Here is a 27973-nt window from a genome sequence, read left to right as displayed (position 1 = left end):
ATATAAAAAACGAGAAACGAGAAACACTTATGAACCACATCAACAAACGACAACTACTGAGAACATTCCTAAAAATTAGTAACACCTTTTTTTATTTGAACAAATAACTCTCTTTGGAGAGGAAAAAACGAAACATTTGAATTTGTATAACGTGTATTTTGTTTAAGGCTTTTTCTGATAGAAAATTCAAACAAAAGATAGTACAGATAAGATAAAAAGTAAAATCACAAAAATACTGAACTCCGAGGAAAATTCAAAAAGGAAAGTCCCTAATCAAATGGCAAAATCAAAAGCTCAAACACATCAAACGAATGGATAACAACTGTCATATTCCTGACAAACTGATAATCTACACCGTCTAGAGTACAAAATTTTAAGCCTGGTATATATGATGAGTTTATTTTTAAACTAAAACGATTGTCCAATGATAGACGATTCTAAGAACACACTGCATTTGGCTGTTTTCGCCAGATATATCTCCTAACAGAAACGACTTAATTTTTTTAAAAGTGAGAGTCAGTGACACACAATAGAAGTAACTGATATTCATTTTCTCTTTGGCAATCTCGAGTGATTTGTTCCCTTCCAGACTGCACCTATTTATCTTTCAGTAGTCTTATTTTATTCATATCAGTTTTGGTTGTATCTGTTCTCTCCTTTAACGACTTCTGTTCTTCTAGTCCTTTATGGTTGTATCTGATCTCTCCCTTGGCGATCTTCTGTTCTTCTAGCCCTTTATGATTGTATATATTCTATCCTCTGGTGCTCATCTGGTCTTTCAATCCTTTATAATTGTATCTGTTCTATTCTTTAGCGACCTCTTTTCTTACAAGATCTGCTTTATCTTAAGGCAATATTCTGTTCATCTTTTCCTTTATGGTTGTATCTGTTTTACCCATGGCCGATATTATGTTCTTGTGGTCCTTTATGATTGTATCTGTTCTATCCTTGGGCGATATTATGTTCTTGTGGTCCTTTATGATTGTATCTGTTCTATCCTTGGGCGATATTATGTTCTTGTGGTCCTTTATGATTGTATCTGTTCTATCCTTGGGCGATATTATGTTCTTCTATCCCTTTATGATTGTACCTGTTCTATCCTTGGGCAATCTTCTGCTCTTGTAGTCCTTTTTGATTGTATCTGTTCTATCCATGGGCGATGTTATGTTTTTCTTTTCCTTTATGATTGTTTCTGTTCTATCCTTGGGTTATCTTCCGTTTTTGTAGTCCTTTATGAGTGTATCTGCTCTATCCTAAGTCTGTCTTCTGTTATTCTAGTCCTTGATTATGATACCTGTTCTATCTTTCGGCGATCTTCTGTTATTCGAATGTATCTGTTCTATATTATAAAAAAAATCTGTTAATTTAGTCCTTTATAAAATTGAGAATGGAAATGGGGAATATGTCAAAGAGACAACAACCCGACCAAAGAGCAGATAACAACCGAAGGCCATCAATGGGTCTTCAACGCAGCGAGAAAATCATGAATGCATCTGTTGTATTCTTTGGCGATATTGTGATCTTCTTGTCCTTAATTATTTTGTATGTTTTCTTTTTGGCAATCTTCAGGCCTTCAAACACTTTCAATTTTTTCTTCTTTTTTTTGTCTTTTCAAGCAATATTTTGTACATTTGATACATTTTGAGTGTGTTTACTTTTATAGCCCGTCTGGTATTTTCCCAAACTCTTTATTATGTGTCAATCTTCTATCCATCTAAGACTTCACGATTGTATCTGGTTACCTTTTGTCGACCATCCTGTTTTTTTTTCAATTGTGTATCATTTCATTTTCTGCAAATCTTTTTACCATTTCAGATTGTGTCTGCTGTCCTTCTAACCATTTTCTGTTATCATATGTTTATTTTCTTTTATAAACTTTTATCATTGTAACCCTCTCTTATTGTGTCTTCTGTCCTTGTAACCATTCCTTTTATGTCTTCTGTCCTTGTAACCGTCCATTTTTGTCTCGCCTTTACGGAGTCAAAAAGCGAGACATAGGTATGCTTTTTCCGGCGGCGGCGGCGTCAACTATGTATTAGTTTGTGATTAGGTCTAGTTCATGGTGAACCACTAGTGGTAGGTCAATGATATTTGGTATTCAGCAGTATTAGCATTGGCACATCTCATTACCATGGAAATTATTTGGACCTGCCCCCTCGGTCAAGGTCTATTGATTTTTAAACTTGCTTAGTTTACATGTATTAGTTTGTGATTAGGTCAGTTTATGGGGAACCACTAGTGGTAGGTCAATGATATTTTGTATGCAGTTGTATAAGCATTGGCATATCTCATTTCCATGGAGATAATTTGGCCCCGCCCTCTCATTCATGGTCTATTGACTTTGAAACTTTTGCTTAGTTTTCATGTATTAGTTTGTGATTAGGTCAGTTTAAGGGAACCGTTAGTAGTAGGTCAATGATAATTGGTATGATGCAGTTGTATAAGCATTAGCACATCTCATTCCCATGGAGAATATTTGGTCCTTACCCCTCAGTCATGGTCTATTGACTTTGAAACTTTTGCTTAGTTTACATGTATTAGTTTGTGATTAGGTCAGTTTAAGATGAACTACTAATGTTAAGTCAATGATATTGGGTATGCAAATGTATTGGCATTTGCAAGTTTTATTTCCATGGAGATTATATTCCCCACCCCCCTAATTATGGTTCATTGACTTTGAAACTTTTACATAGTTTACAAGTTAATGTTTGTGTTTAGGATTGTTTAAAGGGAACGACTTATGAAAAGTCAATGGTATTTGGTTTGCAGTTGTATTAGCATTGGCACATCTCATTTCCATGAGAGATTGTTTAGCCCTGTACCTTCAGTCATGGTTCATTGACTTTGAATATTTGCATAACTTACATGTTAAAGTATTGCTATTTTAATTTCAACATTTGCATTATCAAAATAACAAATAGGCGAGACATATCTCTGTGTTAACAGTTTATGTGTCTTCTGTCTTTGTATTTCCCCCAGTTTGTGTCTTCTGTCCATGTAACCATCCCTTTTGTGTCTTCTGTCCTTGTTTTCTTTCTTGTTCGTGTCTACTGTCCTTGTAACCCTCCCTGTTTGTGTTTTCTGTCCTTGTTAACTTTTCTGGTTGTGTCTTCTGTCCTTGTAACCTTTTTTTAGTGTGTCTTCTGTCTTTGTAACCCTTTGTGGTTTTGTTTTCTGTCCATGTTACCATCCCTGTTTGTGTCTCCTGTTCTTGTTCCTATCCCTGTTTGTGTCTTTTGTTCTTGTTATCCTTTCTGGCTGTGTCTTGTTACCCTTTCTGGTTGTGTCTTCTGTTCTTGTTACCTCTTCTGTTTGTGTATTTTGTTTTTGTTACCCTTTCTGGTTGTGTCTTTTGTCCTTGATATCTTTGTGGTTTTGTTTTCTGTTCATGTTACCCTCCCTCATTGTGTCTTCTATTCTTGTTACCCTTTTTTGCTTTGTCTTCTGTCCTTGTGACCCTTTTTTTTGCTGCGTCTTTTGTCCTTGTTGTCCTTGTGGGACTTTCTAGTTGTGATTTCTATCCTTGTAACTCTTTCTGGTTGTGTCTTTTGTCTGTCCTGATAACCTTATCAACTTTTTACCTTGTACAATTATGCCTGTTATACTCTAAGTCTTGTAATGACGTCTGTTTTATTAGTCAATCCGTCTTTCTTATTTCTTGCGAATAATCCTAGTCTGTGCGCGCTATTGAAATCGTTTAAAACGACAATAATATATGTAATACTACAATGTTTAAAAAAGAAATGGTCGTTTTATAGCTAATTCATATTTTGTTTTGAAACTAAAAATAAATCGTTTTCACTTAATATGACAGTTGTTTTCAAGTCGTTCCGTTGGTTGATATAGTCAAGCGTTTGGTTTTGTCAGGTTTTGTGGACTCCCCCTTTTTGAATTTGCCTCAGTTGAGTTGGTATTTTTGTTAATACATTTTTAAAAAACAGCGACCACTTTGGTATCTGGAGTTATTTATATTGAATATTATTTGAACATTGATAAAAGGTTGATATATCAATATCTTCGTTTTGCCACCAAATAAAACGATCTTATTTAAACACTGACCACTTTGGCCATAGTTAGCTATATTAAATCTCAGCTGAACAAATGAATTCTAAATCTGTAATCTAAACAGACTAATACTTCGTATTACATATATATTCATTTATTATGTAAGATCTAAATTGAAATCTCTATTATCGTCATTATTAAATTGTTAACAGACTTCTATAAAATAATGTTAATTTTGTCTTCCTATGGTCATCATAAAATATATTAAGTTCAATTTAAATCCGGTCGATCTGTAGATTTAAACTATATGTGAAAAATAAGTTCTAATGTGTGTAAATTAATAGTTTATTAACTCCCATTTTAAAGTTCATTAATTAAAATCAGTTAGATTTGTTTACAGATTAATATTAAATAACAAATCATGAGCATGACAACTTATATGATTTGCAATGACAATAGGTTAACACATTTTTGAAATGAAATTACGCACCATGAACACCAAATTTCTCGATTATCATAGACAAGAACAGCTTTAAGAGATGAGGTTCCTGGTTTGACCCAGGGAAATAAACATTTTGCATTAAGGTAGATCATAGAAGAAACGCACGTGTGGCGTAGAAAATTTTAATCCTGGTATCTCTGATGAGTTTATTTACAACCACTAATTCGATGCCACTACTGGTGGAGACCTCCTCCCCAAGGGTATCTCTAGCCCAGTAGTCAGCACGACTGTGATGAAATGAATTATCATTGATAAAGTTATAATTATAAATAAACTGTTCAAAACTTTGAATTTTCGAAGTACAAAGACCTTGTACCCAGGAACAGATTACCTTAGCTGTATTTGGCAAATCATTTCGGAATTTTAGGTTTTCGTACTTTACTTGTCCACTGATGAGTCTTTTGTTGACGAAAAGCGCGCATCTTGCGTACACAATTTTAACCCTGGTATCTATGATGAGTTTATTTCTGCTATACTTATTGCCTCGAGGGCGTATAAGTGTATGAGACTAATAAGGGCAAAAGAGATGATAAACTTGTTTTGCATTAGAAACAGAACAGAAAATATTTTAATTCAAACTGCATTATTGATATAATGATTTAAAAAACTTTACTTTTTTAAAATATATTGGGTATATAAAGTTATTTTGAAGATATCGATTTCTTTTAAACATGGCTTAAGTGAAATTTGAGTTGTTGACTTAAGAATTGTGATATATTATAGTATCCTAGATGTAAAACAACTTTGATGTTTTTATACTGTTAGGATTTTTATTTACCTCTTCAAAAGAATTGCATTTTTCTGTTATATCAAAAGTACATGTGCATTTAGTTTTAGTTTATCCACTGGATTATATAAAGACATTTCTCGTCATGCTGTTGCTATTTAAACAAACATTTCACTCTTTTACAAAAATAAACTGTATTTCAATTGAAGGTGACTAAATATTTTCAAACCAATATGAAATTAAAAATCGATGGGAATAAAAAAATAACTGTTCTGTATTGTTCTTATCAAAACCATTTATTTTTAAACAATTCTTATGCAAACATATTGAAATTTCTGTTCAATAATTTCTGATGATTGTGAAGTTTATTTATAATCATAACATAATTTTTGATAAATATAAAAGAAAGCTCTATATAAATTTTTGCTTGGTCAATAACAAAAACACAATTATTTGCATTATTTAATAGAATGACAAAGGGTATTGAAATAAAGACTTTCGAGTGTTTGCATGTTGTATTTAAATTGTTAAAGTACATTTATGATAACACTCCTTATTACGGGCTATCACAATGACAGATACAATAGGATATTTGTTTCTGATTATCATTTAAAACAATTGTTTATGCAATCGTGTACAGTAGATTTTTGTCTGCTGTTCCGGTTGCCATTGTAATACAATGCATTTTGCAGATTTTATCAGGGATTACCGATTGCATCTACAGAAACGATAGTCAGCTGTAAAATCAAACACACGATAATACAGCTTATTGGAGCAATTTGATAATAGAAGCCATATTTTTAAAAGACAAGCATTTTCTAATATTTTTTTAGATTCATTTGAATTTTAGGGAAAACGTTGATTATATACAAATTGCATAGAGGAAAGGTTCGTTTCAAATGGAACTTACAGTATATATAGAGTCATACGGTTTATACACTCCGGATAGGTTGTTATGACATAAAACCTATGTTTAATTGGTAAAAAGATGGATGCTTTGCTTAATTCATCAGATACAATAAAGCAGAGCAAACATTAAAACGTTATTCGCTATTATCCGAATTATTTCATTTTTCGGAAATTTTAACTTAAAAAAACTAAATGTTTTTTTTTTCTTGTTTAAAATGCTAACGGATCAGTTAATTCATACAGATCAGAAAGTTTGAAGTAATAATTTCGAACTATTTACTACACTTTAAAATTCGTATTTGGTGCTTCCCATAAAACTGAAAGAAACTACGTAAATCTTCTTTTTATATCATGGGCTAAAGATATACTACTGTTTCAAATTAAAAGTTACGTAAAGTCATTTTCTACAAATAGTAGTTTGCACTACTTCCTTGTTTTAATAAAATTTTCACTGGCAAGTTTTGATAAGGTATAAGTAATAGAATGAAAGTAGGAATGTATAAAGGTAGTAAACTTATACCAGGTAACAAAGGACGACTTTCATCAGTCGATGTAGTAGTCAAGATTTTTGTATGAAAGGAGATTTTAAGATTAAATAAGGCAGGTGATTTGTGCCTTATGTAATAAATGGAGGTAAATCTTGCGCTATATCTGAATTTACCCTGCCTGCAGCATACCAGATTTGTTTCTATTAAATCACAATTGTCTACATATTCTAAAAAGACATGAGATTTACTTTATATACAAGAAAAGCTATCTAACATAGTTTAACTTTATTTCTGTACTGTACTAAACAACCCAACTTTCCTTGGTCTTTATGTCTTTTAAATGAATTAAGGTTTACCTACGTTGAAATCTTTTACATGTTTTCTAAAGTTGTGTCACAATCCATGCATTATTCTATGTCTTAACAGGTATTTAAAATTTAAGTTGGGATCATTGTGTTTATTCAAATTTCATGACAAGTATAAACACTGAGATTACGAATGAATTATCCTACAATAGATAATGATACTGTGAAAAATTCGATATATCCAGAGTTACTTAAACTATTTATGTTTTAAAGGTTTCTAATTGTCAAAGCTCCATGTAAAAGATATGAATTTTTATAACAGTGGTTTGTTGTCAAGACACAGTACATTCCTTTTTTTATAATAGTTTGGGGAGTGGTACATTTATCACACACTTATAGTGGTTTCTGCAAAGAAAAGTCGATTTAAGATCATACTGAGACCTCACAGGCCATGACACTTGATTAATTTGTATTTAAATTTTTCAAGGTTTCAAGGGCTGAACTAAGAAAATTTCATAAAATAAACAGGTTTCCGAACAATTTCTGAAAGTACATTTATCGATTTGAATTGAAGCCGTGTGAAAGCAAAACAGCAAGTTGACTGTTTCCAATCGACATGTTATAATTTGACATAAAATATTCAGACAAAAGAGAAACAGAAACAATACTTGTATTACTCTCTCAGTTTAGCTGCTGTATCATTATAAACATCACATCAAATTTTCTAGTCTTTTAGATATTTTTTTGCTGACACATTTCATCTTAGGTAGATTCGAAATCGTTTTTTCAAACTCTTTGCCAGTTTTGGTGATTTCTCGGTTATTTGTCTGTGTGTTTTGGTTTAAGTGCAAAATAAATATCGTATTTTAAAATGAATGTTGCTTTTAAACTTTTAGCATGTGAGAGTATAGGCTTGACAAAATTAAGATTAAGCTATCAAAGTACAAGTGTATTTGAATACACCAGACTCGTGTATAAGATTTTTATGAAACACTTATTATATTCCAAGTGTTATCCTAAGATAAGTATGTTATGAAACGTACTTTTAAAGTTTAATCGAAGTTTGCACGAATACAATTTCAATGATATGGAATAAAATAAAATTCTAGTTGATACAAAAATTCCAATTTTATAGGCAGCTTCATGATCTTATCGCAGCCTATCCTTTCATAAATCGAGTATTCTAATTGTGTGTAACAGAGGGCAAATTCCAGACCATCACCATGCTCTCTATTCTAGTTATACGAAAACACCTGTGAACAATTTTTTTAGGCAGTGGCTATTCTTCCGGCTAGCCGGAATAATAGAAAAAATGTCTATTCTTCCGGCAATCCGGAAGAATAGCTTTTCTCTGCTATTATGCTATAATTCCGGCCATACATAACAATGAATGTCCAGCAAGGTTAGGAGTCAGTTAGTTATCAGCTATGATTCCTAAAAAAGATCATGAATTTATCGTTCCTTGAAGTTTCTGGTTTCAATTAAGTCGTCAAATGATTTTGCACGATTCTTTGTTCAAAATGTTCGGTGCTTTTTAACACATAAATAATAAGAGAAACGGGTTTGCACATGTAAACTGCCCCCAAAGTAAGATTGTTTTTACGATAACAAAAAAATTATATTTTCTATTGAGAAAATAAATAAAACATAATAAAAAAGGGGGTTTACCCCAACCCTGGTATGCATTCGTAGTCCAGGCGTATCAGTGCGTGTTCATAGATCTCCTTTGTAGTAGAACTTAGAAACAATGCATCGAAGTATATTTGATTTAGTCGTTTTCCTGTGAATAATTGTTATGCGTTTTGCCTCAATTCCATTTGATAAAGGAGTTAATCAGCAAATATATTGTCCTATAGAAAATTGTTTTTAAAGCAATCACATTCTCTCTAATTTTCTTTAAGACATCTTTAAATATAAATAACGATCTCCAATCCTCAAAACTTCCACTGCATACGCGCGTTTGCAATCCGACACCTCATTCGGGGCACTTTCCGCGCGACACGACACTTCTGTTGATATTGATTATTGCGCATGGCCGGAAAAGATAGAGAGTTTCAACTATCTTCCGGCTAGCCGGAACAATGGACACTCCGATTTTTTTAACGTATTCCAACCCAACTGTAATAGATGTTTTGATATTTATCATTGATCTAGGCCATTCCTTAAAACATTATATATATGTTTCATTAGTCATTTTGTAAAATCCCATTTCTTAAATTAATATAAATACTTGATGGTCTTCAGTGATTTGTTGAGTAAACAATCTATTAAATTTGTGTACTTATAATAGTTAACAAAAATCAGCCAGTGTAAGAGTATTAGATAAATATTGAGAGGAGTCTATAATGCTAACAGTGTATCCAAACATTGTCTTGGAGTAAAGATATTAGCTTATTTACACATCAAATGTAAACTAACAGTATACAATACACTTTAAAATAAGTATGAAATGTTTAAAATTATTTGGAACAAAGACTATTTGCGTAACCAAACCTTTCTCAGAGAAAAACAGGATCATAGCTCATAAAATATTTTTATACTCACTATTAAAGCATGATCAAGTCATAAAAGTTCTCTTTGACTAACCCGTCAGTATGAAACAACTGAGGTTTTCAGAAATAGAATTAGAAGATAGCTGTATTCAGAACGTTACAGGTATGCTTCCCTTTTTCGTCATTTGTATAGATATAGTAAAAAAGATTTTTTTAAGAAACAGTTAAGAAACCACTTGATAAAATCTACAACTTATAGAGTTTTGATAGAGAAAGTCTTGTCCAATTGTAAAAGAAAATCGTGAAATATTCCTTATCTAACAAATACAAAATATTTGTTGATATTTCAGTAGATATTAAGCAGTTTTCAATAAAGTATTGTTGTAAATAATTCGAATTATCAGGATGATGCATGCTTAATTGTTAATATCAATTGTGTAGAAGTTTGAGGTTTGAGACCTACACATATTCTTGTTTGAAATATAACAAATGGATGTTTAACGTACAACCTGAGCACCTAGGCTCATACCCCTGTTTTTGGTGGGGTTCCTGATGCCCAGTCTTTAGTTTTCTGTGTAGAATGTTGTAAACAGGTCTTTTTCCCTGTTGATCATTGTATTATTTGTCTTTTTTATTGATGATGTTTGATTATTTCCTTGTTATCTTTAGCGTCTAGCGGCAGACATTACATTCACATTCATACCACGTGACCACGATAAAAAGTAGAAATAATTATAGATTATAAGTATAGAAGGTGTAATATAAAGCATCCCAAGGGTTGGCTATGGTATAGAAATATGGTCATCCCCTGGTCATCTTCTGACCGGCGGTAAAACTCTTGACAATGTTGGGCGCCTGTTTAGCTGACTGGGATGTATAAATTCGCATCCATGTTCGGTGATAATGGGGATATTAAATCCGATGCACCGTGTAGAGAAAGTGCCACTCTCTTGTACATTAAGAACAATGGCGACAACTTTTTTTGTTTTAAGCGGTTTGTAGATGACCTGTTACAAGGCTAAATTTCTGTCTTTATCCAAATATAGTTAACCCTCACTTTTCAGGGCATTAAAAATGCTTTACCATCGCTGTCGACCCCCTATTGCAGGACTTACCTGTTGTATTTATTGTTAATTTGAAAATGTTCTTGTCACTAACAATATGATAAATTTGTTAAGCAAACAATAATCAATCAATCAATCAATCAATCAATCAATCAATCAAAAGGTTACAGTCCGTAAAATGTCTTATATGATATCTTACCAGAGACTCCGATTTGACTGGATTTTAAGGTCTGATTACTGCTTGTTAATACTAGTTTTAGTATCTGGTTTGACTCCGCTGAGGATTGAAATTCTATCGACTTCGGCATCTACTGGAAAATTACAAGTTAATTTATTCGTTCACAGATTCCCGAGGTATAGATAATTGTGAACGACTTGGTATTGATTTTTTCTGTAAGATTATTTTGGTGAAAATTGCTTCAGTTTATTATATCAAAAATGAAGATGAAAGTTGTTGTATACTAGACTCTAGATCTTTTGCTTGAACTTTATCAATTTTTTTTTTTTAGTTTTTATCCTTTTTTGAATTGGTCTTTAAATTTCCATTCATAGTTTCATAATATAAGCAGCAGATAACCGGAAATACGTCATAACCAAAATGAAAGGCAAATAATGGACATCTTTGACGTAATCACTTAATAGCAATATATTTTGCTACTTTTATACACTCTATCTAGATTACTCATGTCATGTTCAATAGTATCTACAGAATAAGAAATATTGATTTATAAATCAGCATACATAACAAAAAATTGATTTTCTTTTTGATTTGATACAAATCTCTAATGAAACTTGTACTCAGGTAATCAGATTGAGGAACTATTTCCAGTCTAGTGATAGGTCGTTGGTACACTGTTTTTAATTAGCTATATATTGAATCTGCTGAGATTTTAATTTTTATGTTTACGGATAAATTTACATATACATGGGTAAGATCCTAAAGTTACATAGTAATATACAAATATTGGTCTGTAAAATGGATACACTTTCAAAATTTTGCTAGTATAATATATAAAACTTGGTCATTCTTGTTATATCGAATCTCTGAACGGTAAGAATTTATATAAATAACTGATAGTCTACATTCTAGGTATAAAAAAGGCTTAAATTTATTTTAATTTGGAAATAATACTCCTGCAATATTTGTTAGTAAAATTGAGAAGCAACAAAATCCAAAAGAGTTCGGACTAATTTCAAAGCCGAAAAGGGGATTATCTGGCCTCACAATTTGTCTTTTGGAATAGCTACTCTTTGAGAGTCCTTACAAAGTGCCTGAATTGCGAATGTGTAAACATTACATAAATTATTTAAACCAGTAGATAAAACACTTTAAATTTATCTTATGTTTACGGCTATACCATGTTTCTTTTTTTTTTATTGTCCCTTAGATTTTACCTTGCATCTGTTTGTAAACCGGCGCTATGGGCGATCTCTATGATTTTTATCAAATTGAAAATACAACTAGATGATGAAAAAGTCTATATTAATAATGAAATTTTACTTACCGAGATTAAGCAATTGAATTCTTATTTTAGATTTTTAAGATAAAACAAATATAATTAATGATTTAGATATATCAAAACAAATTCTATGACGCACTTTCCATTTTGTATCAATAAAACTTGATTTTCTTCGTAGGACAGGTTTTTTAGACAAGTTGATTTAAAGTCAAAATTTTCAAAATTGTTTCCAATATTTACCAAGATTTTATACATTTGTACTTCTATCTAAAGGATGTTAAAGTTAGTTTGTATCTTTTTTCTCGCTCTGGTTGCTTTCCAAATTTTATAAAAATCCGGCAGATAATCCGTTTACATACGTGTTTGGAATTAAATTTTTGGTGAATAAGAAACCATTATGCCATATTTTCCCGTTACGCGTCCAACATCTCGTTTTTATCCAACACTTCGTGTAAAAAGTGCCAGAACTAAGTCATATGTATGTCTTTATAGAATATTCTTCAGAATGATGCTCATAAGACATTGGTGTGTCGGGTTGTAGTATTTGTGTCCTACATATGCAGAAAGGAGACGTTATATAATTGTCAGTGTCCATGAAGACCAAAATGACAGATATATTTGCTCTATCAGGTGTTAAACCTCTTTTATATTTCAAAAACATATACAAACTGCTAAAATAGCCTTATTTTTCAGATGTTGTCTTTAATACTTATATACGAGCCTCAAAAATAATATCGGGATTGTAACTACAAGTGGAACATAACCGTGTGAATAGAATGAAGAAATATACAACTCCAATGTTCAACTAAACGATGGCTCTTATTACATCGCCTCTTTTTGGGTTGAACTGACACTTACTCTTTAGAAAAGTTTTGTCTCCTTGTAGGGTGAATGCGAATTCGTCTTTTCCATCCCCATAATTACCTGTACATATACGTATATATTAGTAGTATTTCACTTTGTAAAATAGTTTAGTAATACTAGTATAAGTTATGTAAGGTACTACTACCGGGAACTTATAATACTTAAAAGTACTCTGAAGGCGATTGTCCCTTGAAGGAAGTCGACTATCTACGTAAATAGAATATGATATAACAATACCATTATTATTATTGATTTAGCCATTGGAAGAATATTTATGGTCTGCAATATCTCAATCGAACATTTCCGCCGTTTGAGATATTAATGTTCTGTTTGTAATACTTGTCACATTTGGGTCGTTGAACACTGATGAACAAGGTCATAAAATATTATCAATTAATTTATATTAACATATAAACGAGATACACGATATTTTAAGTCACAAATAACATATTGATATAGTACTGATACGAGTGGTTATTAAATGTTTTAATACGGTTAATTACTGTATTATATTGATCGTATCATGACCAAACAGTCTTAAACAATTGTTTTGTTAACAACATTTGGCCTTATTTTAGTGTTTTTTCCCCCCTTTTTAAAACAAATCGCATTGCTATTCGAAACATTCTGGTTCATCTTACTTTCTGAACATAGAACTAAATTATTTTATGTTATGAATAGTATATAATTAACGACCCAACCTGTTATTAGTTATCATAAACTTTGTAAAATAGAACATAATCATATCTATTTTAATTTTTTTAAATTAATATTAAGTGTTGTCGTTTACCTACTTTCAGCTAATCAGCCACCTACCATTAAAACGCCAACACCAGTTCCTGATCGACCAAGTAGTCGACCGAAAAGTGGTAGACTGTCATCTTCTCTGAGACATCATGAAATAGACGACAAGCGAATAATAGCAAGAAGTCCGACGTTTGTGAGTGAGCGTACCTATACAGCATTTGCCAGAGGGAAACGACCTTCAACATCTAGAACATTGACCAGTGTCCAGTCCAGTAACTACAAGGATGGTAAAATAAGTCAGAATGGTGTTAGAACTAGTTTCAAGATGGATAAACACATTACAGAGACAGTGCCTGCTATGGAACCTGCATTCTTAGAAGTAACAAAAGAAATAGCTGGACAATACGTGTGGAGGCTTGAGGTAATACAAACATGTAGAAATAAGTCAAACAAGGACTAATTCAGAGGTATTGTTCAAGTGAAGAAAATTCATAACGTCGTACGTTAGCAATTTTCATGATTTATGTACCACATTTGGTTCTCATTCTGTATTAAATGTTTTTACAGAAGTTATATTCAGAAATAATGTTATGTTACAGATTACACTTATGTGGTCTGAAATACCGATAGGTGTAACTCTTTTCACTGGTTCTCTGGAGGTCGGATTCATCATAATTCTTGAGTACTATAAAGAAGGAGTAGAAAATAACCAAAGTAAATACACTAGAGAAAGTGTTACAAACATATAAACATTTAAATCTACCATGAATTGAACTATTTGTACTTAGTTTATATCAAACAAAAAACAAAAACAAAATACAACTCTTTATAATTAACTACCTACACACCGGTGAAGTAAACCCTCGCATGAAAATAGGAGCAAGTGCAGTTATGTGACTTGTCTTTGTTTAATAGAACATTAAAATATCAAATTTTCAGTCTTGATAGGAATATTTAAAAAAAAAATGGTTCTGTTATAAATCGTAATGCATAATATAAAAAAGGCACATAAATTACAACTGCAATATAAAATAACCCATGAATACATTGTAAAAACATATATTATAACATTGAAACTTAATCTTGAGTAGATACTATAAAATAATCAAATCTTTACAAACCTTGTAGGAAAATACATTTCAAAAGGTTTTACGTATTTTTTACAATTCATGTCCCTCTAGGTGCTACCGTGACGTTTTATTGTAGTCTTTTGAAATTAAGAACAGTTCCTTCTTCCATTTATACGAAAAAATACCGACTTTTAAGTATTATTCTGAATGTTTTATGGCGTTTTCCATAATCGATTTTCATAATCGACTAATAAAATTGAGACTGTCATTTAAAAGATATCATTGCATTTTCCCGCATTGTTATATAATAGTAATGATGGGATTGTATAACAATTATATAATTGAAACACCTGCCTGCATCTTTTATGATATACATAGTGAAAAGCGTAAAATGTTTGACCAAATATCGGGATGTGCAAGCGTTTTTGTTTTTGAAAAGGTACTACCGGTATACAAGTATTCAAAAATAATATCACATATAATCATATTTTTATTTTATTGTAAATTCAGTGTAAGAAAAATTAGTTGTTTGAACAAAAACGGAGAGTTTTTACATGTATTTCTGTATAGAAATTCATTTAACAAAATATTTTTTTCCAGGGACGGTCACGAGTTGTTGAACTAGAAGAACAACACCATGGTTTTTTTCATGAAGGATCCGTTTATATTGTATTGAAGGTAAGAATGGCGGAATACCTGTTGCACTTATCTATCAGTTCTGACAAGTATTCGTTGATATCAAAGACACTGTTTTACATTCTGAATTTTCATTTTATCCATTACAACTCAAAAAAGATTTTAAAAGAGTTTGGTTTAATTTACCTTGTAACTGTTTCTGTCATACGGTTAAAGTTTAGACGTTGTTAAGAGGTACTGGAAATTGAAATCTTAAAGAGTTTATATCATAAGCTGTTAATATTTTTCAGCAATTTAACATATTTCCATAACGCCAAAATGTTATTCAGTGCTACATGTACTGTTAAAAACATCGTGATAAAAAAATACAAAATTTAACATGATTTTTTAAATTTTGCATTGGATGATGTCACTTACCAAATATATTATTTGTTTCCGAAAGACAGTATATAGCTTTACCTTTAACTGACTTTTTGTTAAGAAGTAGGCAATAATATTGTTACATCCTTAAATTACACATTCGGAGCTTTGAAACCGAATTTAAGTAAAGATCGAAAGACATTTTAAAAGGGGCCTTGATGTAAAAACAAAATGATATTAATTAACCCCTTCTTCCTTCATTCATTAGATATTGAAATTTTCGAAGAGAAGACAAAATATATATAAAAATAAGAAGTTGTAGTATAATTGCTAATGAGACAACTTTCCATCAGAGACCACATGACATAGAAGTTAACTATAGGTCGCCGTACGGCCTCCAACAATGAGCAAAACTCATACCGCATAAGTAGCTCTAAAAGGCCCCGAAATGACAAATATAAAACAAAGTCAAACGATATATGAATTGTGAGTGCATGGTCGTAAAAGGCGAAAATATGAAGAAAGATATCATTTGATTTATAAAATCAGCAAACAAATTTGAATCATTCATCACATTTCTGAAACATATACTTTACCAAATGTTTCTAGTCCACAAAAGCTGTTGATCACCTTTATATTTATACTATTATAATTGAAAAAAAATAACTGTACCTATCAATGGATGTTCAAAGCAACTGATGTATTTTATTTGCAGGTGGACAGTAATGAAAATGTTCATTTACACTACTGGTTTGGCAAACTGAGCTCTGAGGTAAGAATAAAATTATTGTATGTCTGTGATGTATATGTTTATACAGTTTACAGCTTTATATAAACAAATTATTTAATGTAGATATAAATTGATATTACAGATATATCAATATAAAGATAAAGCCGTACAGAAGTGAATCCTGAATGAACAAAACCATCTAAGCAACAAAAGTAGCTCAAAACACACAACGATTTCCAACTGAATTTTACACTTCGTTCTTATGTTGCGCTATTTCAACACTGTCCCCGGGGTTATGGTAGTGTTGTACTCTCACAAAAATGTTGAACACCGCCACATTCTTTTCGTGCATGTCCAAAGTCAGGATCCTGTAATTCAGTGGTTGTCGTTGGTTGCTGTCTGTCATATTCGTTTTCGTTAATTGTTCTGTCATAAATCGACTGTTATCTTATCTCAAATATTGGCATTTAAGGACCTTTCATAGTTGACTATATTTTAAGAGTTTTACTCAAGGTTGAATGTCATACACTGTACGATAACCTATGCTCATCCAAGGCGGTGTTTGGTGGATTGTTGTCTCACTGCTATCATACCACACCTCATTATTTTTATCAAGATGTTCATAATGAATCAAAATGAAATTTACTTGACTTGCTTTGCGAATATTTATTGGATTAACCTCCATCAAACTTTCACAGCTAAATTTCGTAATGGATAGATACAATGTTTTAAATTGGATCCTTATTGATAAGTTCATGAAAACAAAACACTAATGTTAATGCGAAATCTAATGTCTATGCAAAATTCAAAGGATATGACAGAGGTTTGATGGTTTTACTGAATAATTACACATAGATTTAAAGGTTTAAGTATGGGTGTGTAAACAAATACAAGTTTAGGACTTGTTAAGTTTGTGAGTCAGCGGAATAGTTTTCACACCAACAACATCTAGAAAAAAATGCTAAATCCTTCTCAATCTCAACCAAAATACATGTGATAGTTTTTTCTTTTATTTTCGACCATCTTGGTTTCAATTAATGTGTATTGCGCATGACTATAATAGAATGAAATCGACATAGACAGTGGTTTCGTAGTTTAAAGAAGTGATTTCGGCAACATGGTCTATAAAAGTGTAAACCAAGGAAATCACATTCACGATTTTGAAGGAATGCAAACCATACAAGAACTATTTAGATATAAACTGTAGTACATCTGTTATTATTAATTTTAATTCAGATATGAAAAGTGACAGGGAAATCACCTGAACTAGAAATGAAATAGACCACATGCGTCGATATATTTATCATCTCCTGTTTCGCATATATCACCCATCATACAACAATTAGTAATATAAAAAGTTAATGTCCAAACCAATTATATGGCGAAACCATTTATACAGTAAAAACCCATGATGGTCGAGTAAAACGCTTCAGAGATTCTATTTCACTTATGTATGATTTGATTTTAGACCTTTAAACTGATTGTTCCTTTGGTATCTTCCGCCTCATTTGAAGTGTTGCATCAGAATATGTAACGTTAACTATATGATTGCAGTTTCACCTTTATTTATCTTAGTTTTAATTTCAATATCTTGTAAAGATGTCATATTTCTTAGATTCTGAAAAAAAAATGTATATATTATCGTACTACATTATACACATGTTTCAGAACGACAGAAAGCTTATTGAGGAAAAAGCTCATGAATTAGATCGAATTGTTCACCACGCACATGTATTCACAAGGGAGGTAAGATAAAACTTACCATAAACATAGGTTTAAGGAAAAGCAGTAGATTTCTATATCAACACTCTTCAAGAAAGCTGGATAAAGAAAATATTTTTAATGATCGGACAAATGCTTTAATTCACTTTGAAGCATAAGAAATAATCTAAACAAAATAACAAAAGACTTACAAGGTTTTGAAATGCTAGAGGAATAAGACTACATCCTGCTTCAAGTTAAATATCACCGATGGTTCTATAATGAGAATAATCCTTCATGTACGGATATAATTAAAAAAAAAATAGACAACGCATATTATGTCAAAAGAATATGTTTGTAAGAAGCTATTTATAATGCAGCTGTACAGTAATACATTTGTGTTAAATCTAATGGCGTCGTTACTTTCGCTTTAGCAGAAGAAACGTTTCTTACAGTAACATTAAAATAAAGAAACACAAAAAGTTAAGTAATTAATGCATTACTCATTTGTCCTAAACGGCATAAAAACATTTATCAAGTCTTTTGAATTTATTCAAATTGTTAATTTTATTCTTATCATTTTCATATTTCATTTGCCTTTAACTTTAGATTGACATTTAAAAATTCAAAGAAAGACTGACAATATCAATCCTTACTTTTGACATAAAATGTATATATTTATTTTGTAGACGCAGCATCATGAATCCATCTGTTTTCTAAGAAACTTCAATGACGGTATCATGTATGTATACATATTTGGTAATGTTTTACCTTAGACATAACTTCTTCTATGATAAAATATAATGATGAACATTTGGTCTATGCTATACTTTTAACTTACTATCGATTTGCAGCAGTAAATGATGTTTATAAAAAATGTTTTTTTGTCTTTTTACTGTCCGATCGATCTCCTACAAATATTTGTGTTTTTCATTTCCTATATGACCTTCACATAAGTTTAAGGAATGCTTGTTTCGTGGACATTTTGATTTACATGCATGACAAGAGTCGTCATTTTCCTTGTTCTAATAATTTTTTTTTATATATGATGTTATCAACATTGAATACACACTTCATGTAGAAAGATCATGTAAATATTGCAATAATAGAAGTAACAGGGAGATTTAAATAACAATATTTGAAGAAAGTTATATATTATTCATTCCAGATACATTGAAGGACGACCAAAAACTGCCCTGTCCCGTGCTACAGTCTACGCAAAAAGAATGTACCAAATAGACGGACGCAAATTCGTTCGAGCGACTTGTGTAAGTTATATGATAATCTGGTTTTGACACAAAACCTATTAACAAATGAAGATCAAGACGTTCTCTCCGATTCCAATGTTTTCTTTTGCTGTGCTATTTTTAAGTAAGAAATTAGAAACTAGTAATATTCAATGTTCTGTTTAGGTTATTTTTTCAGTGGTCATTGAAGTGTGCATAATTTCTTTTTCGAGTGTTTTTACACACACTAAAACTACTTGAGTTGAGTACAGTGACATTTATTATATATATTATCCATTTACAAGATTGCCTAATGACTTTTATAATCTAGGTTGAACCTTCTGCTGATCTTCTAGACAATAATTTAGCCTGCATACTTGATGGTTTCCCTAGGATATATGTATGGATTGGTCAGAACTGTCCATACACGACACGATTGAAGGTATTATTAACAGGAATATGCATTATGTAGAAACTTTTTCTGTTAATATGGTGGATATTCTACACCTCCGAAAAGTAATTCTAAAACTAATAATATAACCCCGCAATACCTCTTTACATTTAATAAACAATAAAATAGAATTGAAAACTGGATAAATGGTGGTAATAAGTATAATTTTCAAGTTCAATACTTATTGATAATGTTGGAGCATAATGATAACCTATTTGTGAATGAGTACAAAATAAGGATAATTTAGATTACAGTTTTACTATTAACAGAATTTGACAACATATATTGATATACATAAAGATCTATGTAAAACAGTTCAGTACCCTTTCATAATCATAGTTTCCTATCGTAAACAAAAAAATATTCTTGTATTACAAAAGGCTATTCAAGTTGCAAAGAAGATTCGAAACCAACAGAGAAAAGAAGTTTCACATATAGTGATTATCGGTAAGTTAATGGAACCAATATATTTATTGTTATCGATGGTTGTGATCTTGCCACCCACCTTTCGAAAATGTTTATCACGCCTTTATAGTAACCCATAGATATCTCAACTATTTCATCAAAATGAAATAACCAATAAACCAATCATATTGTTATTTTTATGGTACAAAATGTCCTTTTTTCAACAAAATCTTATTTATTTACAGCATGGTACAAATTACTAGCAGTTTAATTCAAAATAGTTAAAAACATTTTAGTGTACTAAATGAACACTTTAACACTGTTTTATTGTTGTATCATGTATCTTCATAATTATTATTCTTTTACCAAAAATGGTCTGAAATACCTAAGCATTGTCTTCTAGCAGTTGAAACTAATCACCTTATAAATGTCGAACTACACAGTGCGTTCAAATAGATACGATTAATATTTGAATCATATCTCAATTCTGTATCTATGTACCCTTTATATTTTAAAGATGAAAAAGATGTTTCTATGAATACAGCATTTATTAAGAAACTACACAATGGTGAAAATCTACCACCAAAAGAGGAAACAATTAACAACTTCAATGCAAAGATCGATGCCGAAAATATAGTGCTTCATAGGTACATATATAATATAATGTTTAATTTTCACATTAACAATAGCTTGCGTTTCTAAAATGGTAACTGCAGTTAAATAAAAATGATCCATTGTATACTATAGTGCATAACTTTCAGTTGTAACAATGTAGAACGTGGAATGGAAAACGCTTAATTGGATTTAAAACAAATTTAGTCATATTGTAAGTAAAGGAGGGTTGTGGACAAATTACTTTGGATGCAGTTAATTTTCGTAATTTTTTATTGTTGTGTCCATGCGTATAAATCATGGTTGTTTATTTATTTACATTTTAAGGTTTTCCTTTACTCATATATATTATAAATGAAACCTATGTTTACGCATAAAGAATATACTAATTACATTAACCTTCAGACTAATATCTATATTCCCTTACATAGTGGTACTCTTTGCGGAAACCTTTGATCGTATTTATTTAAGCTTTCCAAATGAAAAGATGACCGTGGTTTCCTTGAAATGGTATGCAAATATTAAGATTGCATTACTTACACATTTACCTGTAAAGAAAGACTTAATGTTGTAATTCTTTACTTTGTTATGTTGTTTTTATTACATTGTTTACAAACTGATCATTCCCGTCAGTATTCCACATTATGGTTTCATGTAGCTGTATATTGTTCACTTGATCATCCGTTTCTGTAATCTATTATTTGGTGGTTAAGTTGTTGATTTCTTTTTTGATATGTTACTTATTCTAATTTCATTTGAGGGTTTTTATTTTTTATTTAATAGTATTTTTTTTCTTTATTGGAGGTTTTGAAGATGATTATCATTTGTATGAGTCGTTTAGTAAGAGAAGGGCAATACTTAGTCTAGCCTAAGAGCGATAACTGACATATTCAAAATCGTAAAAATTAAGATACTTCATTAATGTATATATATATATATATTTTGTTCTTTAGAGTTGCCGGAGATAGAGTCATGTATGATATGCCAGAAGCGTCTAAAAGACCTCTGAATCAACGCTATCTCGTGAAAAGAGTATGTGCTTAATTTTGGTAGAAAACCCTTATCTGATTTGATTTCCGTAAGGAAAAAACGTGTTTCTTGATAACCTTTATCTTTAGTAGTTTTGCTCGATACAAAAGATTGGATAGAATACTTAAGGGAACAAAAACCAAAATGGTCTAAACAGAATAGTCAAAACCAACGAGGGGTACTTTCTTCGAGAGAATTTCAACTTTAATTTTTGTAAAACCATGTAATTATTAACTTGAAATTAACAGACACACCATATCAATATATTCAACCTATTACCAGTCAATCATGTTCTCATGTCTATTGAATACGCATGTAATGTCATTGTAAATAAAGATACATTGTTTGCCATGCTAACAGCTATACTGTTTACATGATAAGCATGGCATAATGTAAATAAAATATTAGTTTTAACTGTAATAGGAATAAAATCAGACCGATTTCACCTTTTAATTGTCGAATCTTCATGTTTTAACCCATATAAAATGTCGAAACTTCATGTTCTGAACCCATATAAAATGCCAATCATATTTATGTCTAACGTGACCAGTATTATAAATGTATATCAAAGCTGAGGATACCAAATACAGAAAACCACCCTATATGACTGATATCTGAGTGCATTAACACTTATGTCCGGTCACACCTTGCTCGGTGTTTTGGAGGCAAATAATTAACAAGAAGAAAGATTCCAATCAAAATGTCATTTTTTTAAAACGACAATCAAAATTATTTACAACAACACGGTAGTTAATCTTACAAAGCATAACATTTGAATGCTTCTGATTTAATTCCCCTGTTAAAAAGCTAGCTTACAAAAAAGGTGGCGTACAAAAAAGGCTAGCCTACAAAAAAGGTGGCGTACAAAAAAGGCTAGCCTACAGAAAAGGTGGCGTACAAAAAAGGCTAGCCTACGAAAAAGGTGGCGTACAAAAAAGCCACTAACAAAAGGTGGCGTATCAAAAGACCACTAACAACATATTGGCAAAATATTATATTAATAATAAAATTACAAAACCCACATAATATATACAAGATGGTAAGTTATGGGGGGTAGGTGGTGGGATAAAAAATTGTCCAGAGAAAATTTTGCGATCTTTCTTGTCGCAGAAAAATTTTTACGTTATAAAATATCTGTTATTTAATTGGTCGGCTAAATATACAGATTAACTAATTATGTAATATACACTTAGTTCAAATTGACTGTTTAATTCAAATAGAAGTTGTACGCATAGACATACATTATATTATAAAATAAATTAGATTTATTGAAAAAGCTGAAAAAGTATGTGACGATTTTAAAACAATTCTGATACGTTAAGTAAGAGTATAAACAATTCATTTCGGAGAGCTAGCTATTTGTAATTAGATGTCCTTGGTATGTTTTAAAGCCAAACGTTTTGAGATTATAATACATCGGTAGTATTCCAAATGAATAGACTTTTAATTTACTCGTGTATTCAAATCATAACTGAAAAAAACAAACTTTCAAATTTTAGTATAAATCTGTACTTAATGTAACAAGCATAATTTGACAGTAAAAAATATATTGTAAAACAATCAAGCTGAATGTATAAATTATAAGTTGACATGTTGTTTTGTAAAATAGGACAGCTATCTCCTGGATACGGGACCAGAAAGTCCCTTGTATGTATGGGTTGGATCACAAGCCAATGAAAATGCTGTGATGAATGGTATAAAAAGAGGAAAGGTAAACATAAATACTATTTATTATACAGTGAATAACAATGGACGACATGAAGCAAAACATGATAAATTAATATATAAAAGAAAACATGAATATTTTGTATTCAATAAATTGTTTGAAAACACATTGCTAATTGATGTTCATATTAAATAACAATGCAGTTTTTGGACAATTAATGACTAACGGAACTTATCAAATGTGTGATACATGTTTCTTTTCTTGTCACTAGAGAAGTTGTTAGTTTTTATCTATTCAAGTAAATATAAAAAATGCAATAAGACTTCTTATACTTTTAATTTCTTTCATGTTGATGTATTATTGGATGTCATCTTCTGTAACTTGATTAGTTTGATTGCGCTTTAGAAGTTGTACAACTTGTTACGTTTAAATGCTTTCTGGATCTTTCTTATAAGACTGGTTCTATGATATTTTGTTTTTTAACTGATACATATCTTATGTCTTTGTTTAAATGAAGGAGTTTAGCTGTGATTAAGAATCTTCTAGATATAAAGAAATTGAGCAAGTTTTTGATGGAAGATAATCGTTCCAATTTACTCCTAAAATTTATCGAAATCAAAAGTAAAAGACATTGCAAAACGATCATGTATATCTGAATATTTAGAAAGTTTCTCCATATGAAAACGTATATCATATTTCAGTCATTTAATGAGCACAAATCGTACCCATCACATCAAGCTATATGCAGAATAATGGAAGATCATGAGCCTATAACATTTAGAAAAATATTTAATGACTGGCGGGACAAAGATACAAAACATAGACAACTAACAAAGAAATATAGTATTGGAAATATTGGTAAGTGTTGTGTTTTGTACTTTCTCAGTTCAATAAACAATAAAGCTGAATACGGACGAAACTACTTATATTTAGATTAGTAAGAACGATACATAAAGGCACGGGTAATATAAGTTTGATATCAACATTTTCCATTTCATATACGTTAAAAAGTTAAAAGAACGGTCTTCCATTAATGTCTTTTAATATCATTTATAACATTTTCAATCTCCAAGGGGCTTGCGAAGTTTCATCATTCATGATGATTCGTTATTTCCTGTAAAAGGTGGTGGCGTTTCCAAGAGTTTTTCTTTGTGTAAAATTCTTACTGTAGTTGGCTTTCTTCTCTATTGAAATTAATTTTACTAGAAATGTTAGTAACGATTTCTTTTACATAATTTTGAGCAAGTATCGTACTGTCCAATAAGAGGGATCTGTCTTGAATGAGGATGACAAATACTCTGTTTGTGGATTCCTACCCTTTCGAGAATTATCATTGATATGGCCATACTTATGAATTTACTATTTACATAACTTCAAATTTTTTCAAAATACTAAGGATTTTCTACCCCAGGAATAGATTACCTTCTGTATTTGGCATGTTTTGGAATTTTAGGTCCTCAATGCTTACATTTTGATCCGAGCGTCACTGTTGAGTCTTTTTGTAGACGAAACCAGAGTCCGGTGTACAAAATGTTAAGCCTGGTATCTATGATAAGTTTATTCGCACATGGTTGTTAACTTTGCTAACGTAAAAGGCATCAATATGGCTGCTCGGGATGTACAATTTTGCAGCCAATTCCGTTCGGAATGCGGACGTTAAATTCGATGCATCGTGTTGTGTGAGTGACACATTCTCTGCAGATAAAAAACCATTGCAACAACTCGGCAAGGGTTTAGTAGGTGACCTGTTGTAACGTCCCATCTTTCAGAACCTACGTTTTGCATTGCTAGCAATCGTTAACTTGTTTTCGTCATATATATGTATGAAAAAATTGCCTCTTTACGTTAAATAAACAATAATAAATTACAACATAGACGTAATATCATAATATATTGAATATTCTTATTTGCAATTGATATCTGCATTTATTTGAATCCTTTTTCATTTAATACATTTTAGTGCGTCTTAGTTTCAATCTCTGTTGCCAAAAAAAATAGTACTTTTTAAGTTGAGTGCGTTCCAATCACTTTTCTTGATTTGTCTACACTAGACACGCATAGAACCAACATAAAAATGGAATACATATACATATATAGATGATAAATTTTACAGAAAGAGCATTGTTTTCGACAAAAGACAACCGAACTGTAGCCAAACTAGATGAATTGTGGTCAGAAGACTTGATGACGGACATAGTACCCAATAACGAGGTAGGTACAAATGTATTTAGGATAAATGAAAATTATAACACACTTTTTCGCATCAATGTAAAGAAGTAAAGTTTTATATGGCAAAATCTAAATGAAAGTATCAGAGAATTTATGACGTTAGCAGGGCTCTACGTTGTTTTTTGAACGCATAATATACAAATCAGTCACTAGAATTGCTTACATCTACTTTATTTGAAATTTGGTGGATAGTTGTCTCATTGGTAATCATACCACATCTCCTTATTTTTATACTGTGTTTCACTTTTTAACTCCCCTTTTTCTAAAGAAAATCGTCAATTTATATTCAAACTTTTTGCATTTTATTTCTTACTCGTGAGCGGATGTACGTATAGCGTCGCTTTTTTTTTTGTTTTTTTTTTAAAGTTTTGTCAAATGTTTTATATGCCTATTTGCTTGCGAATGTTTTCTGTTGCTTTATGTTTTGGTGCAATTAATGTACTGAGTTTTCCCATGGGTTTCAAATTTTCATTTATCATTATTTTACTCTTAATATAAATTACTCACATTGTACACTTTTTATACTTCATGTTTTAGCTATGTTTTATTATATCACGTATATTACTACTATGTTAACAGATTTGGCGAGTAGGTCCTAACCATTTGTATGAGATACCTTGGAATGAACATGGCATATTTAACAATGGAAGTTGCTATATTGTATTAAACCAGGTCAAAGGAAATTCAAAGTCCTTATATGTTATGTACTATTGGTTGGTAAGTGAATACTTTTCTCAATGTCGTTTGTTACTTGTGAAAAAGAGATTTTCGAGATATTTCTCCTATTAAGTGAATCATATCACATTATTTCATAGATATAACGAATTTAACATCTTCACAGTTTTGTGAAAAGATTTCATGGCCTGATTTTATCATGCAGTATTTTTTCCATTAAGTACATAGCAAAGATAAGGACAATTCAATAGACAACTACATGTATGCAAAGATTACACAATTAAAATCAGTTGTAGAAGCTTTCTATTTTTTTCTTTTTTTATTAAATCGAATTATGCTTCACTGTTATCTTTATTTCTGTACGTTTATCAATATTTTTACAAATATAGACATTTTGCTTTATATTTCATTTTTTCTGTAGGGTTCAAATTCTTCAATTGAATTGCAAGAAAAAACTATGAAACATGTATTATCAAAGGATACAGATTTACAACATCAATGTATTATAGTACGTGATTTATAATTATTTCATACTTTTGAGTTCAAATTGTCTCAGATTTTCATTAACCTGAGAACAATATTTCTTCAAGAGAAATATGGTACAATTTTAAACATATGCATTCACACATAAAAATATCATTTACCTCATGAAATACTGCTAGCTATACAGAAAGAGAATATTAAAAACTCTTAAAGATGTATTTTTATAAGATAAGACGTTTTGTATATTATCAATAACAAGTAGAATATATTTGAAGTTAAAAGAAAAAAAGGTTAAGGAGTTTAAACTGAAAATTGAATAAATGATTGGCATTCCAATTTTAGATAACGGAGATTTGGGGTTACTGTCAATAAGACACAAACTCAATAAAACAAGAAAAACATTTAGAAGTTTTCATGCCATGTTTCAAGCTCCAAATCACATCTTTAAGTTCTAAATGTATTGAACTGGACTATTGTGGACTTGATTTCTCAATCAACTGCAATCGCTGACAAAACCTAAGATATGCAAAAAAAAGAATACCGTCATTGTCAAAGTTCAAGACGTCCTATGAGTTTCAATCTTCTCCATATTATCTCGATCTCAATCGTATATATACTGTCTTGTAGTATAGAATATAAATACACTACTTTATTTCATAAATTTTATGTATCAATTTCTTATTCAAGGTTCGAGTTTTAGATGGGAAAGAGCCAACTCATTTTATGAACGTTCTTCAAAACAGTATCATTATTGTAAGTATACTTATTACATTTGGTTTATTTAGAGACGTATTAAAAAAACAAAAAATTAGAAAAGTCTCTGAAAATTCGTTTTTCAAATCATACCTAATTAGATGCGACGGCAGTTCACCGATGTTCAATTCTCGTTACTCATCAAATTACAAATTCCGGTTGGTCACGTTTTAACTGGCGACATTAACATAGTCAATTACGCTTTACGAAATTTGTTAGTTGAAGGATCGAAATGCTGTGTGCCTAAATCGTTAAACTCAAATACAACAATTCTCTGAAACTAAGAACGCCGTTATTGACAAAATATTTGTAACGTTTTCAGGACGTGTTTTCAGCCGAAAATTGGTATTCCTATAGGATTCAACTGTGTTCCTCATCTTTCAA

The 27973-nt window shown here is 30.9% G+C and overlaps 1 protein-coding gene across 3 annotated transcripts in view; it reads left to right on the top strand.

Moving 5' to 3' along the window:
• Positions 1-27973, top strand: part of LOC127735524 (advillin-like) — a 52311-nt gene that overhangs the window by 9730 nt on the left and 14608 nt on the right. For all 3 annotated transcript variants that reach the window (XM_052245708.1, XM_052245709.1, XM_052245706.1), the window contains exons 2-17: positions 13617-13984; positions 15234-15311; positions 16345-16401; positions 18028-18105; positions 18750-18802; positions 19229-19328; positions 19618-19728; positions 20118-20184; positions 20660-20789; positions 21708-21786; positions 23393-23494; positions 24151-24307; positions 25563-25660; positions 26258-26395; positions 26775-26861; positions 27524-27589. In XM_052245708.1, coding sequence (XP_052101668.1) covers positions 13617-13984; positions 15234-15311; positions 16345-16401; positions 18028-18105; positions 18750-18802; positions 19229-19328; positions 19618-19728; positions 20118-20184; positions 20660-20789; positions 21708-21786; positions 23393-23494; positions 24151-24307; positions 25563-25660; positions 26258-26395; positions 26775-26861; positions 27524-27589 — 1769 coding nt within the window. The remainder of the gene's footprint in view (positions 1-13616; positions 13985-15233; positions 15312-16344; positions 16402-18027; positions 18106-18749; positions 18803-19228; positions 19329-19617; positions 19729-20117; positions 20185-20659; positions 20790-21707; positions 21787-23392; positions 23495-24150; positions 24308-25562; positions 25661-26257; positions 26396-26774; positions 26862-27523; positions 27590-27973) is intronic.

This window comes from Mytilus californianus, unplaced genomic scaffold (genome assembly GCF_021869535.1).
Source record: "Mytilus californianus isolate M0D057914Y unplaced genomic scaffold, xbMytCali1.0.p SCAF_3, whole genome shotgun sequence".
NCBI lineage: Eukaryota > Metazoa > Mollusca > Bivalvia > Mytilida > Mytilidae > Mytilus > Mytilus californianus.
The sequence above is the reverse complement of the archived record's forward strand: the minus strand, read 5'-3'. Positions and strand labels throughout refer to the sequence as shown.